The sequence below is a fragment of the Leptonychotes weddellii genome, chromosome 6, assembly GCF_054177405.1.
Source record: "Leptonychotes weddellii isolate Sample4059 chromosome 6, ASM5417740v2, whole genome shotgun sequence".
In the NCBI taxonomy this organism is placed as follows: domain Eukaryota; kingdom Metazoa; phylum Chordata; class Mammalia; order Carnivora; family Phocidae; genus Leptonychotes; species Leptonychotes weddellii.
Window position 1 is genome coordinate 101,603,884 of NC_138374.1, and position 14,974 is coordinate 101,618,857.

General features: G+C 39.1%; 1 protein-coding gene and 1 pseudogene across 3 annotated transcripts in view; one reads left to right on the forward strand and one right to left on the reverse strand.

Moving 5' to 3' along the window:
* The window catches only part of ACBD6 (acyl-CoA binding domain containing 6), a 188,597-nt gene that overhangs the window by 5,789 nt on the left and 167,834 nt on the right, over positions 1-14,974 (forward strand). For all 3 annotated transcript variants that reach the window (XM_081824781.1, XM_006736854.3, XM_081824782.1), the window contains exons 2-3: positions 1,799-1,863; positions 4,559-4,655. In XM_081824781.1, the coding sequence (XP_081680907.1) occupies positions 1,799-1,863; positions 4,559-4,655 (162 nt within the window). The remainder of the gene's footprint in view (positions 1-1,798; positions 1,864-4,558; positions 4,656-14,974) is intronic.
* The window catches only part of LOC102749468 (heterogeneous nuclear ribonucleoprotein A1-like), a 1,828-nt pseudogene continuing 1,105 nt past the window's right edge, over positions 14,252-14,974 (reverse strand).

Consider the following 14,974-nt stretch of genomic DNA (forward strand, 5'->3'; position numbering starts at 1 on the left):
AGAATAGATAGATATTGGTATTTGTTTCTACCACTGGCTGGTGTCTGGATAAAAAACAAAAATAGTAATGACCGCTGTTTTTATGATGTGTCATAGTTTCTCTCATGTTTCTAACAATCCAGTAGTTGAAGTGATTTGGAGATGCCTAGATTTGATGTGGCATGTAAAACAGAGTGCTATAGAAAAGGAATATTGGACTTTGGAGTCAAATAGTCCTAAATTCACATCCTGACTACTAATTTAGGATTTGCTAATGTGTGAACTCTGCATCCCTCCCCAGAGTCTCTGTACTCATTTATAAAATGAATTTGTAGTGGCAAACCTAACAGGATTGTTGTATGGCTCATTTGCCATTACATATATGAAGCTTTTGGTTTGTGGTGATCAAGAAATGCTCTCTCACTGTTTCTTCCTTCTGTCCCCTTATAATAGGGCTGCTCCTGTGTAAGTGGACATTTTAATATTCATCAGAGGGCCATGTGATTAATTGCTAAGCAGATGATGGAGATGATACTTGTTATGAATTCAGAGATGGATAAGATTATTGTAGACTGAAAGGGTTCTTATAATCTGAATCTTGAGTGGGACTGAAAGGTGTGAAAAGCTGACGGAAGAGGAGAAGGCATTTTAGGGGAGGGCAGTAACAGGAGCGAAACTCAGAATAAAAATCCTTAAAGCAGTGAGTAGATCAGTCCAGTTAATGAGTAGACCATCAGTTTGATTTTAGTAAAATTCAAGTGTATAAAAGTAATAGTAGATGACGAGAAGGTCTCTGAGAAGTAGATGGGGGTTGGATTGTGGTATTAGGAAAAAATAGGTATTTGGTTGAACACATGCCTGACATATTCATTCCATTCAACAAACATTTTTTACTACCATAGGTAGGCACCATATAAGGTGCAGTGAGTGAGTTAAGAATGGTTTCCTAGAGACTGTGTTCTGATAGAAAGATGAGACTTTACCCAAAACTTTCTAACACCAGGTAAAAGTGGAAAGTGCTGCTGTCAGAAGTATGTGGAGTAAATGCTGTGAGTTCATGCTGTGAGTTCATCAGAAGGAGATTACTTTTGGCAGTGGGAATAAGGGCTGTATAGTGAATTCTGCACTTGTGTGAATTTTTATGTTTATTCACAAAGGAAATAACGTATATTTTCACTACAAATGTTATTTGAGGATTACAAATAAGTATTGGTCACAAACAAGACGAGCTTATTGTGGAGTAGATAGAATTTATATTGTTGCTGGAAAACCCTTGAAAGTTTTTTGCAAGGCTGTCAGCATCCATATTTGTATCAATTAGTTTCATAATAGGATACTTTACAAATGGTATTCTTTATCCTGGAATTTGGGAGAGATAAAATGCCGATAGTGTAATGAGAATCAGCATAAATAAACAATATTGTGAATTCTGATAAACTGTACTTCACAGCTTGTTTATTGCACATTTAAAAATTCTATATGATAAATGGTAATAAGGATCACATAATCTATATTTATAATTTGCCTTGTATATATAATTTGTCTACTAGTTTAGGAATGCAAGTGTTTGTCACTCATATTTTTTTATGTATCACAGTATTAGACAACAGTGGTTTTATGCAGTAAGCCAAAGCAGCCTGTATTTTAAAATTTGTTTTTTTGCTTGCTTTTACAAAGAATGTTAAATTTTGTTCTATATAGATGCAAATATTTTCTAAGCTATAGTTACTGAGTATACATAATAAATTTGAAAATAAAAAGTTTCTCTGGCATTTCTTTGAAAAGTAAGTTCTTTATTTTTTTCCCTCCCTTCAATTAGGTCAAAGTTGGAAATTGTAATACTCCTAAACCAAGCTTCTTTGATTTTGAAGGAAAGCAAAAATGGTAAGAAATTCTTGGAATCTAATGAGGTTGTTCGAAATGGTTTAGGTGTTTAGGAATTAGAAAGTAGTGAGCAGATTAAAGAATTATTTTTATATTAATCTCTCTGCTGTAGACTGTGCTAACAACAGGCAATTGGGAGAGAGATTAAAAGAATCCGCTTTTAGCTAAGTCTCCTAAAGGATTCTCATGCCATGATGTTGGTATACACATAGTTCACGACAGACATACATTCCTTATATACAGGTAGCTTCTTAGAGAGTGATGGTAAGAGCTATTGCTTGAGATTTTCCTATCCTGTCATACAACCCCTAACGGATCACCTCTTCTGCCCTGTGTAGGAATCTTTGAATGGACAGGAAGATGGGAAGGGAGAAGAACAGGATAAGTCCCCATTTTTATTCTCCCCTGCCCCAATTTTATCTTCTTATCTCTAGCGCTCTTCTGTACCTTGCCCCACCCACACCACAGTAAAGTGCTTATAATAACCGGTTGGGAAGAAAGGGGGGAAAATAGATACTGAGTCCACTTCTTTCCTGAATCTATAAGATTTTTTTACTTCTAATTCAGAGGTTCCTCCTTATCATATGAGGTCTTACTTACTCTTACCTTGTCTAAGTGAAAAAAAGAGAAATTGCATACAATAGGGACCCTTAGTTATAGGAGGAAGAACTTTGGAAGTGTCAGCCCTGGAATTAAAAGTATAAAGGGTAGGGTTTAAAAAAAATGAAATATGGTTGAAGAGAGAAGAGTGCTAAAAATGGATTCTAACTTTACATTCTAGAGCAGTGCTACTCAAAATGTGGTCCCTTGACAGTTTGCGTGTCTGCGAACTATTTGTTACCCAGCTGTAAAGTCATGCAAAGCTTGAACTTGAATGTAAATCAGTTATGTCATTAGGCCCATGTTTAGTTCTGCTGACTTTGTTTGTGTAGGGCATTCTCAGTGAAGGAAGCAGTGCTTTGATTTCCGTTCTAGCAGAAGCTTTCTTTTTTTTTTTTTTAATTTATTTTTTTATTCTTATGTTCTAGCAGAAGCTTTCTTTGCTGATGATAACAAATAGTTCTCTGACACTTTATTACTGTTGTGGCGAATACCTGATGCAACTTTTATTGTGAGTTTTTTGTTTTAATTTTTGAAATTTGATAACTTCAGCATTATTTTTTTCCCTTATGCTTGCCTGGTTTTTCATTGTTTTTAGCAATTTTGAGAAGTTTTGATTTTACAGCCACTATAATAATTCAGGCAAGAATCATCAATGGATGCTGAAACCATTAGATGAAAAACTACTGAGGAGCATTTACACAATCTGACCCTCAGTTTACTTTTTAATTACAAGGAAGACAACAGGAGATACTGCTTCTACGAAGTCCTTAATCTTATCTGTGATGATGGGGGGGGACAAACTGATGTCATGTGCCCCTAATGTGATACATTGTGAAGGACATGTCACCTATATATTGCTTTTGCCAAAACCTGATTCTAATCATGATTATTCATTTTTGGCAAGAATACCATGTAGGTGAGGAAACAATCAGACAAACTCAAATTGAGAGAGATTTTATAAAACAACTGGTTTGGACTCTTAAAAAATATCAATATCGTGGAAGATAATTAAAAGGCTAAAGATAGACAAAACTCAGTGCTATGTGTGAATCTTGATTGGCTCCTGGTCTGGGAGAAGAAATCTATAAAGGACATTATTGGGAAATCAGGGAAATCTGAAGGTAGTCTATGTTTATGTAATATTAATGTTAAGTTTCCTGTTTGATATATGCTGATATACTTAGGGGTAGAGTGTTGGGATGTATACAGGTAACTCTCAACAGGGTCAGGAAAAATAAATTTGGAAAACCTCAGAAAGATGTTATATTCATTGTGGGAGCAGGAAGGTAGTGAAAAAACTGTGGCACTGAATTGTGTTTTACAGTGAATCAGTGGATCTACTTCCTGGGTGGAAGTAGTAAGAATTGGCAGGGCAAGACCAAGAAGGAGCCTGTCTTGGCAGCTTACAGGAAAAAGAAGAAAAGGATGACTCAGAAGGGGCACAGGACTAAAATATTACTCTTGATATTTATACTGCAAGTGGTCCCTACCTTCTTACTCATTAAAATTCTTACCTCTGTCCTTACCACCCCTCACTTTTTGAAGTCCTTGCATCAGGATCCACTACCAGCAGCTTATAGCTGAGATAACAGCAAAAGGGGAAGGTGTATTTCTCACAGCTTAAATACGAAGTTCAAAACATTTTCCCAGGGAATATTGTTTTGTGTGATGATTATTCCCATGTTACCAAAATGCTGTATAAGGTGGAAACTACTTTTATTGGTCTGTAGATCATACATTCTCAATAGGGATGAAAGTTGGGTTTTGGGGAGTTATAAAATCTTGGATATTACAATTGTTTGTGGTCTTCTTAAATTCATTCGATATGCAGTATATCTGTGTTATAAAATTTCATGGGGGAGGGTGATTAGGAAAAAAAAATGTCTAAAAAGGCTCCTTAGGTGGTGGGGTATAAGGTGTGTGTTGGTAGACACCATTGTGAATGCAAAAAGAGAGCTACTCATCTATGGCTTCTGTCTATATCTCACATCCTTAAAATGAGTGTGCCAGTTTTTTACTACTAAAAAGGAATGTGTCATTTGTGTTACTTCCATAGATAATGATAGATCATTTTGGATATTCTTTACTGTAGGGAAGCATGGAAAGCACTTGGTGATTCAAGCCCCAATCAAGCAATGCAGGAGTATATCGCAGTAGTTAAGAAATTAGATCCAGGTTGGAATCCTCAGGTAAGATTTGATGATTGTAAATAATACTTTCCAAAAAAAAAAAAATAAAATAATACTTTCCAAAAACATATCATCTTCCTCTCAAGTAAAGGTTTAAAACCAAGCCTAAGCTAAGTAGCATTCTTTTTTTTTAAAGATTTTATTTATTTGAGAGAGAAAGAGAGCATAAGTGGGGCGGGTGGAGGGTGGGGAGGGGCTGAGGGAGAGGGAGAAGTAGACTCCCTGCTGAGCCAGGAGCTGAACACAGGGCTGGATTCCAGGACCCTGAGATCATGACCTGAGCCGAAAGCTGAGGTGACTGAGCCACCCAGGTGCCCCTTAAGTAACATTCTTAAACGTTTTATTTTCTTAGATTATAGAGTTATTGTAATATTATATCTACCTCAAAGTACTGTTGCTTGAATATTAACCAGTTACTGATACTGAGAACTTCTCTGAATTGTAGAGAATTTTTTTTTTTTTTAAAGATTTTATTTATTTATTTGAGACAGAGAGAATGAGAGACAGAGAGCATGAGAGGGAGGAGGGTCAGAGGGAGAAGCAGGCTCCCCGCTGAGCAGGGAGCCCGATGCGGGACTCCATCCCGGGACTCCAGGATCATGACCTGAGCCGAAGGCAGTCGCTTAACCAACTGAGCCACCCAGGCGCCCCTGTAGAGAATTTTTTAAAAAAGATTTTTAAAAATTTACTTATTTGAGAGAGAGAGCAAGTGAGCAGGGGGGAGGGGCAGAAGGAGAGGGAGAGAGAGAGTCCCCAGCAGACTCCACACTAATCACAGAGCCTGATGTGGGGCTCAATCTCATGAACCTGAGAACATGACCTGGGCTGAAACCAAGAGTCGCTTAACTGACTAAGCCACCCAGGTGCCCTGGAATTGTAGAGAATTTTTAAAAGCATAATAATAATTTCAATTTTGTAAAAACTCAGTTCATTTCAGAATTTGAAAGAGTTTAATGTGAGATCATCATTATCTTGAGAAATGGCAGGTTTCTTTTAGATTTTTTTTTTAACGAGCACTTCTGTGCAAGTACAAAATGCTTTTTGATGTGGATAAAATATGCTTTCTGCCATTACATAATTTAAAGTATATTAGTGAAGATAAAATACAGAAAATATAGTAGTAATGCAAGTGCTAGGGAATCCAGTGGAAAGAGAGATTACTTTGGACCTTGGAGGTATTGGGTATTGTTCACTTAAATGTACCCTCTTTTTCTGGTATACTTACTGGAGAACATCTAGAAAGACTTTAATAAAGGTGGGGGTTGGTAGTTAATTTCAAAAATTTTTTTGAAACATTGGTGACAGGTGTTTTAGTGGGATAAAGGCATCAGTACCATGTTGAAAATGCAAATTGAGTATTACTTTTCATTAAAAATGTTTAGGCCAGGGCGCCTGGGTGGCTCAGTCGTTAAGCGTCTGCCTTCGGCTCGGGTCATGATCCCGGGATCCTGGGATCGAGTCCCACATCGGGCTCCCTGCTTGGCGGGAAGCCTGCTTCTCCCTCTCCCACTCCCCCTGCTTGTGTTCCTGCTCTCGCTATCTCTCTCTCTGTCAAATAACTAAATAAAATCTTTAAAAAAAAAAAAAAAATGTTTAGGCCAAACATTTCAGTGATGAATGAATATAGCAACTTTCAGATTTTTTGGTAGTAATTATTTCATTGGTACACGTGTTCTACCAGTTTGAAGGAATTTTGTTCAATAATCATGGAATCTTAAAATTCAGAGTTGTAAGGTACCTTAAAGATTATATATTATGACGTACAAAAGTATATCTTAATTGTGAATACAAAGAGGGAGAGATAACCAGCTTAGGGTATCTTTAAAGATATAACTGCCTTTTTGAAGTCATTGGAACTTTTCCTGATGTTTTGATGTGCATGAATATTTTCAGAAATATTCCATTTTGTTAGTATCTTTTATGAAACATCAAGTTTGCATACAAATGTATATCATAGAGGTCCTAAGGACTTTGTAAATTAAGTGGTGAAAACAGGTGCCCCTCTGAGCTGAACTCAGCCTGAACACATATGCCACAGTGTTTAAAAAACAAAACAAAACTTGAGTTTGAATGCGTTTTGGTGAGTACTTTTCAGTCTCTGTGGTCTTAGTTCTTCCCTATTGATTTTACATGACTGTTTCTGATGCCTGGCCTATGTAGGCGTTTGAGTTTATAAGTTCTGATAAATGACAGAATTTATTATTTCTTACCTTCAATACCTTAATTACTAAATAAAATTCTGCTAACTAGCACTCTTTTTTTTAAAGATTTATTTATTCTAGAGAGAGAACGTGCTCATGTGCAGGAGCGAGGGGAGGGGCAGAGGGAGAGGATCTTCAAGCAGACTCCCTGCAGAGCCTGGAGCCCAACTTGGGGCTCGATCTCACAACCAACCCGTGAGATCATGACCTGAGCTAAAACCAAGAGTGGATGCTCAACTGACTGAGCCACCCAGGCGCCCTTGTTAACTATAACTCTTAAAAATGGTTGCAGAGTCCATGTGGTTAGGTAGTTCTTCCTTATGGAAATTTAAATAGGCAGTAAAGATGCTTTTTAAAAATATGTAAATTTCACCTATTGAACATAAATTTGAGTCAACTAAGCAGAATCAAAGGCACTTTCAAATAAAGATCATTCTTTCAGGGTCGTGAGATCAAGCCCCCTGTGGGGCTCCGTGCTGGGCGTGGAGCCTGCTTAAGATTCTCTCTCCCTCTGCTTCCCCCCACCCCGTCTCCTGCACATGCATTTGCTCTCTCTCTTTCTCTTAAAAAAAAAAAAATCGAAGATCATTCTTTAATACATTGTTCTCAAAATGTTTTGACATCTGTAATCTAGTTGTAAAGAGGATTTTTATATTTTGTTTAATTTAAACATTCTGGGGCGCCTGGGTGGCTCAGTTGGTTAAGCGACTGCCTTCAGCTCAGGTCATGATCCTGGAGTCCCGGGATCGAGTCCCGCATCGGGCTCCCTGCTCGGCGGGGAGCCTGCTTTGCCCTCTGACCCTCCCCCCTCTCATGCTCTCTGTCTCTCATTCTCTCTCTCTCAAATAAATAAATAAAATCTTTAAAAAAAAAATAAATAAATAAACATTCTGATCTGGTCCCCTTTGACTCAGCTTTTGTTCCCTTTCTTTCTGACTGGTATGAAGTAGTTCGTAACTGCAATCTCAAGACATTTGATGTTTCATTTATTATCTTTTAGGTTAGAGAATCATTTTATTTTGATACTAGTGTCTGAAACCAGTGAAATAATAACTCTCATTGCTGAATGTGCTAAGCTCTTTACATGTGTTGTCCTTTGAAATCCTCAAAAGAATCTTAAGATTTTTTTTTATTTTTAAGTTATCTCTACAGCCAATGTGGGGCTCAACTCATGACCCCAAAATCAAGAGTTGCATGCCCTACTGACTGTGCCAGCCAAGCGCCCCCACCAGAATCTTAATTAGATTAGAAACTATTATTGTCAGGGCACCTGGGTGACCCAGTCGTTAAGTGTCTGCCTTCGGCTCAGGTCATGATCCCAGGGTCCTGGGATTGAGCCCCACATCAGGCGTTGGGCTCTCTGCTCAGCAGGAAGCCTGCTTCTCCCTCTCCCACTCCCCCTGCTTGTGTTCCCTCTCTCGCTGTGTCTCTGCCAAATAAATAAATAAATAAAATCTTAAAAAAAAAAAAACTATTACTGTCTGCATTTTAAAAATGAGGAAATTCAGGCATAGAGTGGTTTATATCTTGCCCAAGATTAGCCAGCTAATAAATGATGGTGCTGGGAAATGGACTTATCTGTATAGGAGTTCAGAGCCCCACTCCTAATCTGTCTGCTCTCTTTTTTACATCTAGCATTTTATATTTACACGTATTTACACACATATACATTTGTGTATATATAGAACTTATGTATAGCATCCATCTAAACTTATGGGTGTGTATATGTATAAAAAATTCAAGTAAAGGTAGTTAACTGTTTTAATCAAAGCTCCATGGAGTATAAAGTGAAGTATAAAATGAATAATACCTTAAAATGTAAACCCTTGACTGTGTTTTCTGTTATGTTTCATCTTATCTCAAGAATATGCTGTTGAATATCTAATCAAGGTAATTCTTTTGCCTTATTTGGGTTTTTGCCAGGGGGAAGAGGGTAAGTTTTTATTTTGGTATAACTTATTTTTATTATTTTTGACAAATAGAAATTGTATGTATTTAAGATGTACAACATGATGTTTCTCTGTTTGATATATGTATATATTGTGAAATGATTCTCACAATCAGACTAATTAACATTTTCATTACCTGCCATGGTTACCATTCTTTTGGTGCTGAGAACCCTTGATATCTACTCTCTTAGCAGATTTCAAATATACAATATATTATTATTTATTATATATAATTATTAAATATATATTATATTATTAACTAATGTATTAATAATTAATAATGGTACATTATTAACTAATATATACTTGATATAATTTTTTTTAAGTTTCAGAAATAGTGCAAGGAACTTCTGGATAGTCTTTATTTAGATACCCCAATTGTTTATGTTTACTTTAACATTCTCCCTGTTTACACACACACTCAAATTTTTTCTGAACCATTTTACATAAGTTGCAGACATCATGTCCCTTAATCACTAAATACTTCATTATTTCTTAGAACAAGGACTTTCTCTATCATTATACCATCATTATAAAAATTAGAACTTTTTTTGGTGTCATGAGTTCTTTTGAAATTTCTTCTTTTTTTTTATTAAGACACTTTAGGCTCAGAGTTCCTGCAGGGCATTCTATACACACACACATCAATTGTATATATTTAAGGTATACACCATAATTAGATATATATATAGTAAAATGGTTACTATAGTCAAATTAATTAATATACCTTCTTCTCATATAGTTATCTTTTTTTTTTGTGGTGAGATTACCTGATATTTACTCTCTTAGCGTATTTTCAGTATTCAACACAGCATTATTTATTGTAGTCATCATGCCTGTATATTATTTTTTATTTTTTATTTTTTTTTAAAGTAAGCTCCATGCCCAGTGTGGGGCTCAAACTTATGACCTGGAGATCAAGAGTCATGTGCTCTACCAACTGAGCCAGCCAGGCGCGCCTATCATGCCTGTATATTAGATCTCTAGATTTATTCATCTTACACAACTGCAGTTTTATACCCTTTGACCAGCATCTCCGTATCTCCCATTCCCCACCAGCCCCTAGTAATCACCAACTTTATTTGCTGCTGCTGTGAGTTTGACTTTTTAATTTCATTAAATTCTACATATAAGTGAGATCATATAATATTTGTTTTTGTCTGGTTTATTTCACTTAGCATAATGTCCTCCAGGTTCATCTATGTTGTCACAAATGGCAGGATTTGCTTCTTTCTCATGGCTGAATAATATTCTATTGTTTATATATATATATATATATATGTACATATATATATATACGTATACACACACACACCACATCTTTTTTTTTTTTTTAAAGATTTTATTTATTTGACAGAGAGAGACACAGAGAGAGAGGGAACACAAGTAGGGGGAGTGGGAGAGGGAGAAGCAGGCTTCCCGCGGAGCAGGGAGCCCAACGCGGGGCTCGATCCCAGGACTCTGGGATCATGACCTGAGCCGAAGGCAGACGCTTAACGACTGAGCCACCCAGGTGCCCCTATACCACATCTTCTTTATCCATTCATCCATAGATAGTTTCCATATATTGGTTATTGTGACTAATACTGTGGTGAACATGGGAGTGCAGATACCTCTTTAAGATCCTGATTTCCTTTAGATGTATACCCAGAACTGGATCATATGAGAGTTCTATTTTTAATTTTTTTTTAAAGATTTTATGTATTTATTTGAGAGAGAGAGTTCGTGCACGGGTGTATGCCCATGTGTGGGGGGAGGGGCAGAGAGAGAAAGGGAGAAGCAGACTCCCTGCTGAGCACAGAGCCTGATGCAGGGCTGGATCCCACGACCCTGAGATCATGACCTGAGCTGAAGTCACACGCTTAAGTGACTGAGCCCCCCAGGTGCCCCCTGTTTTTAATTTTTTTTTTTTTTTAAAGACACAGCGAGAGAGGGAACACAAGCAGGGGGTGCGGGAGAGGGAGAAGCAGGCCTCCCACTGAGCAGGGAGCCCGATGCGGGGCTCGATCCCAGGACCCTGGGATCATGACCCAAGCCGAAGGCAGACGCTTAACGACTGAGCCACCCAGGCGCCCCTATTTTTAATTTTTTGAGGAACCTCCATGCTGTTTCCCATAATGGCTGTACCAATTTATATTCCAGTCAACAGTGAGCAGTAGTTCTTTTTTCTTAAAATCAGGAATTTTAACGTTGATTCAGTATTGTTGAATCCATGATCCATATTCAAATTTATCATTTATTTTAAAAATCTCCTTCATAGTTGAAACATTCTGATCCATCATCCAATCCAGGATCATGCACTGTATTTATTTGTTGTCTCTTTAGTCTCCTGTAGTCTGGAACAGTTACTTAGCCTTTTTTTTTCTTTCTTGACTGTGATAGGTTTTTGTTGTTTTTTTTTTAAAGATTTTATTTATTTGAGAGAGAGAATGACATAGAGAGAGCATGAGAGGGGGGAGGGTCAGAGGGAGAAGCAGGCTCCCTGCTGAGCAGGGAGCCCGATGTGGGACTCGATCCGGGGACTCCAGGATCATGACCTGAGCCAAAGGCAGTGGCTTAACCAACTGAGCCACTCAGGCGCCCCATTGACTGTGATAGTTTTGAAGAATATAGGCCAGCTCTTTTGTAGAATGTCCCAGTTTGGGCTTGTCTGATGTTTCCTCATAATTAGATTCAGATTATACATTTTTAGGAGAAATACAACAGAATTGTGTCCTTCTCAGTGCATTATACCAGGAGATACATGATGTCTATTTGTCCCAGTGTTGGTTATGTTAACTTTGATCACTTGCTTAACATGGTGTTTACCAGATTTCTCTACTGTAAAATTCCTATTTTTCCCTTTGTAATTAGTAATTTGTGGGGAGATACTTTAAGACTATGTAAATATCCTTTTCCTCATCAGATTTCACCCACTAGTTTTAATATCCATTAATGATTTTCCAACTCCATCATTTCTTCTACATTTATTATTTGGCATTCTATAAAAATGGGCTTTCCCTTCTCCCCTGTTTATTTATTTATTCACTGTCAAGAACTATGAAAGATCTAGGATTGTACCCTACTTGCAAGCTAATAAGTTAGCCTGTTATTGTTTCTTAGATGCTGGCAGAGGTACAAGACTCCTGGGTCTGAGCCAAAGGACTTTATTATTCATGGTATGGCAAAGTGCATGAGATTCATTTGATTTGCATTGGTTTCTCGAATCCCCCAAGTCCCACAGGGATAATGCAGGTGGGCCTAGATGGATTCCTGCATATGCAGTGGGTTGTGCTACAGCGAAGGAGCACTGAGCTTTGGGGATTCACCACTTTTATAGCAGGTGGAAGTAAGCCTGCTCTTTGTCAGGGGTGGGAAGACATTACCTCATCCCTGAGGGTTGCTTGCTGTACACACAATCCTGAGAAATGGCCCAGGTAAAGAGTAGTTAGAGCCTGGCATTACCGGAGGAGAATGTGTAGAGATGCTCAGGGCCCATGGCTGATTGCTTCTCCCAACATTCATGTATTTATATCTGTACTGTATATGCTCATGGATTTCTGTTTTATTCAGTGGGTTACAATCCATTACTATCATTATTTATTTGGTCACTGGGAACTCCTTCAAGATGGCTCCTGTCTCCTTTTGATATGTCCCCATCAATCTTTGAGACGTTTCTTACTTTTTGTCACAAAATGTTACAGGCTGTACTCGTTTCCTAGAATTGCCATAGTAAAGTACCACAGACTGGTACTTTGTAGTTTAAAACAACAGAAATTTATTCTCTCATAGTTTTGGAGGCTAGAGGTCCAAAAATCAAGTGTTAGCAGAGCCATGCTCTCTTTGAAGGCTGTAGGGAAGAATCCTCCCTTGCCTCTCCCAGCTTCTGGTGGCCCCCGGGGTTCTTTGACTTGTGTCAGTGTAACTCCAGTCTCTGCCTCTGTCTTTACATGGCCTTCTTCCCAGCATGTCTATATCCAAATCTACCTTTCCTTTTTCTTACATAGACACTAGTCATTGGATTTGGGGCCCACCTCAGACCTCGTTTTATCTTTCCCCCACTCTGATTTATTGAGATATAATTCACATAGAATATCATGTAAATTTAAGATATAAAACGTGTTGGCAGATGTTGGGAAGATGGTGGCAGAGTACAAGGACCGTAGGTACACCTCCTCCCGCTAATACAACTAGATAACTATCAAATCATCCTAGATACCCCAGAACTAACCTGAAGACTGGCAGAACAAACTCCGCAACTAAAGGCAGAGAAGAGGGCACATCCAAGAAGATAGGAAGTACAGAGACTCTTTTTGGGAGAGAAACAGAATGTGGCTGCTGTAATGGGGAGGAAGCCGTGGTTGTGGAGAGAGGCGAGATACAGACTAGCACACGGGGGAGCACATGGGGAAAATGAATCCCCAAAGCAACTGGCTTGGAAAGGGCTTCAAGAGGAGCTGAATTTCATGAACTTTAGCAACCAGCAGGGCTTAAAGCCTGGACTTTTAAAGGTCAGTGGCCTTGCTCAGGAGAGCCCACAGGCATTGAGGCTGCTATTGGAGAGAAGGAAGGACAAACAGCCTGCAGACATATAGTGTAGACACAATGATCTGAAGAGCGCCTGGGTCATAAAGTGGGAAGGTTATTTGCTCATCTCCTAATGTATCCCAGAGAGGCAGAGTTCATGGAGAGATCCCTCCAGGAACAAGGGAACTGGCTTGTGCCATTTCCCTCCCCTACACCACAGCATGAGCACAGAGCCATCTGTGGGAACCAGTACAGTGCCAACACTTGCTACCTGACTTGCTTACACCATGTCCTGCCCCCTGTGCTCTGGTGGAGTCGTCCTTCCCAGTCAGACTTGTCTCAGTCCCAGCATGGCAGGGCCCCTCCCCTAGAAGACCAGCCCAAACCCCTGTCTGCACCATGTCTCCGGACTGGGAGTTTTGCAGGGCCTCGGTTCTGGTGGCGGTGGTGACAGGTGTCATTTCACAAGCAGACCAGAGCACACCTACTTAATATTCACCGCATTCAGGCCAGGGACCAAACACTGCCCACAACAGGCAAAGAGAGCCTCTGTAGACAACTGGCCTGAAGGATAAAGTGGCCAGAACAGAACAGCAGAGCACATGCAGCACACTTTAAGTCACTCCCTGTAGCACTGGGTCCTGGGAAACACACTGGGGAACTATACTACAGGGCACTACAGGACCTCTTCTTCATAAGGCTGATCCATGGAACAGCAGACATAGCTGACTTTCTTTTTTTTTAAAAAGACACATTTATTCAGCATCATGATCAGACTATTACATTTAGCAATCAACAGCATGGGTGCAAAAAAAAAAAAACAAACTACATTAAAACCCTTTGTTGGAATGCTTTACACTTTCCACAGAACAGAAACTAAAATAACTTGTTATACAATTAGTCATAAATACAGTCCTTGAGTTTTTTGCCCATACACATGAGTATTGTCTAAAACATGTCTTCTTTGTAGCAGCTAGGGCCTGCCACCACTGTGCTTGGCTGAGTTCACAAATCTGTTGTAACCTGTAGCTTCCCTATCACTTCTCTGGCTCTCCTCTCCTGCTAAGCTTTGTTTTCTGGCAGTAATTAAAACCTTCTGCCACTGCCGTAGCTACTGCTGCTGCTGGAACCACCATAGCCACCTTGGTTTCGTGGTTTGGCAAAGTACTGGCCTCTACCACCATGGGGGCCAGAGCTTCTGCCTCCAAAATTTCCTCCTTTCATGGGTCCAGAATTTGAGGGTTGATTGTTGTAATTGCCAAAATCATTATAGCTTCCGCCACCGCCAAAGTTGCTTCCATCATTATGAAATCCACCATATCCACCACCACCTCGACTGCCACCAAAGCCACCTCGACCACTGAAGTTCCCTCCACAACCAAAGTTGTCATTCCCACCAAAACCACCTCCACGACCACCATCAAAGTTTCCAGAACCACTTCAACCTCTTTGGCTGGATGAAGCACTAGCCATCTCTTGCTTAGATAGGGCTTTCCTTACTTCACAGTTGTGGCCATTCACAGTATGGTATTTTTGAATGACAATCTTGTCTACAGAGTCATGGTCATCAAATGTTACAAAAGCAAAACCTCTCTTTTTGCCACTGCCTCGGTCAGTCATGATCTCGATCACTTCAGTTTTCCCATACTGTTCAAAATAATCT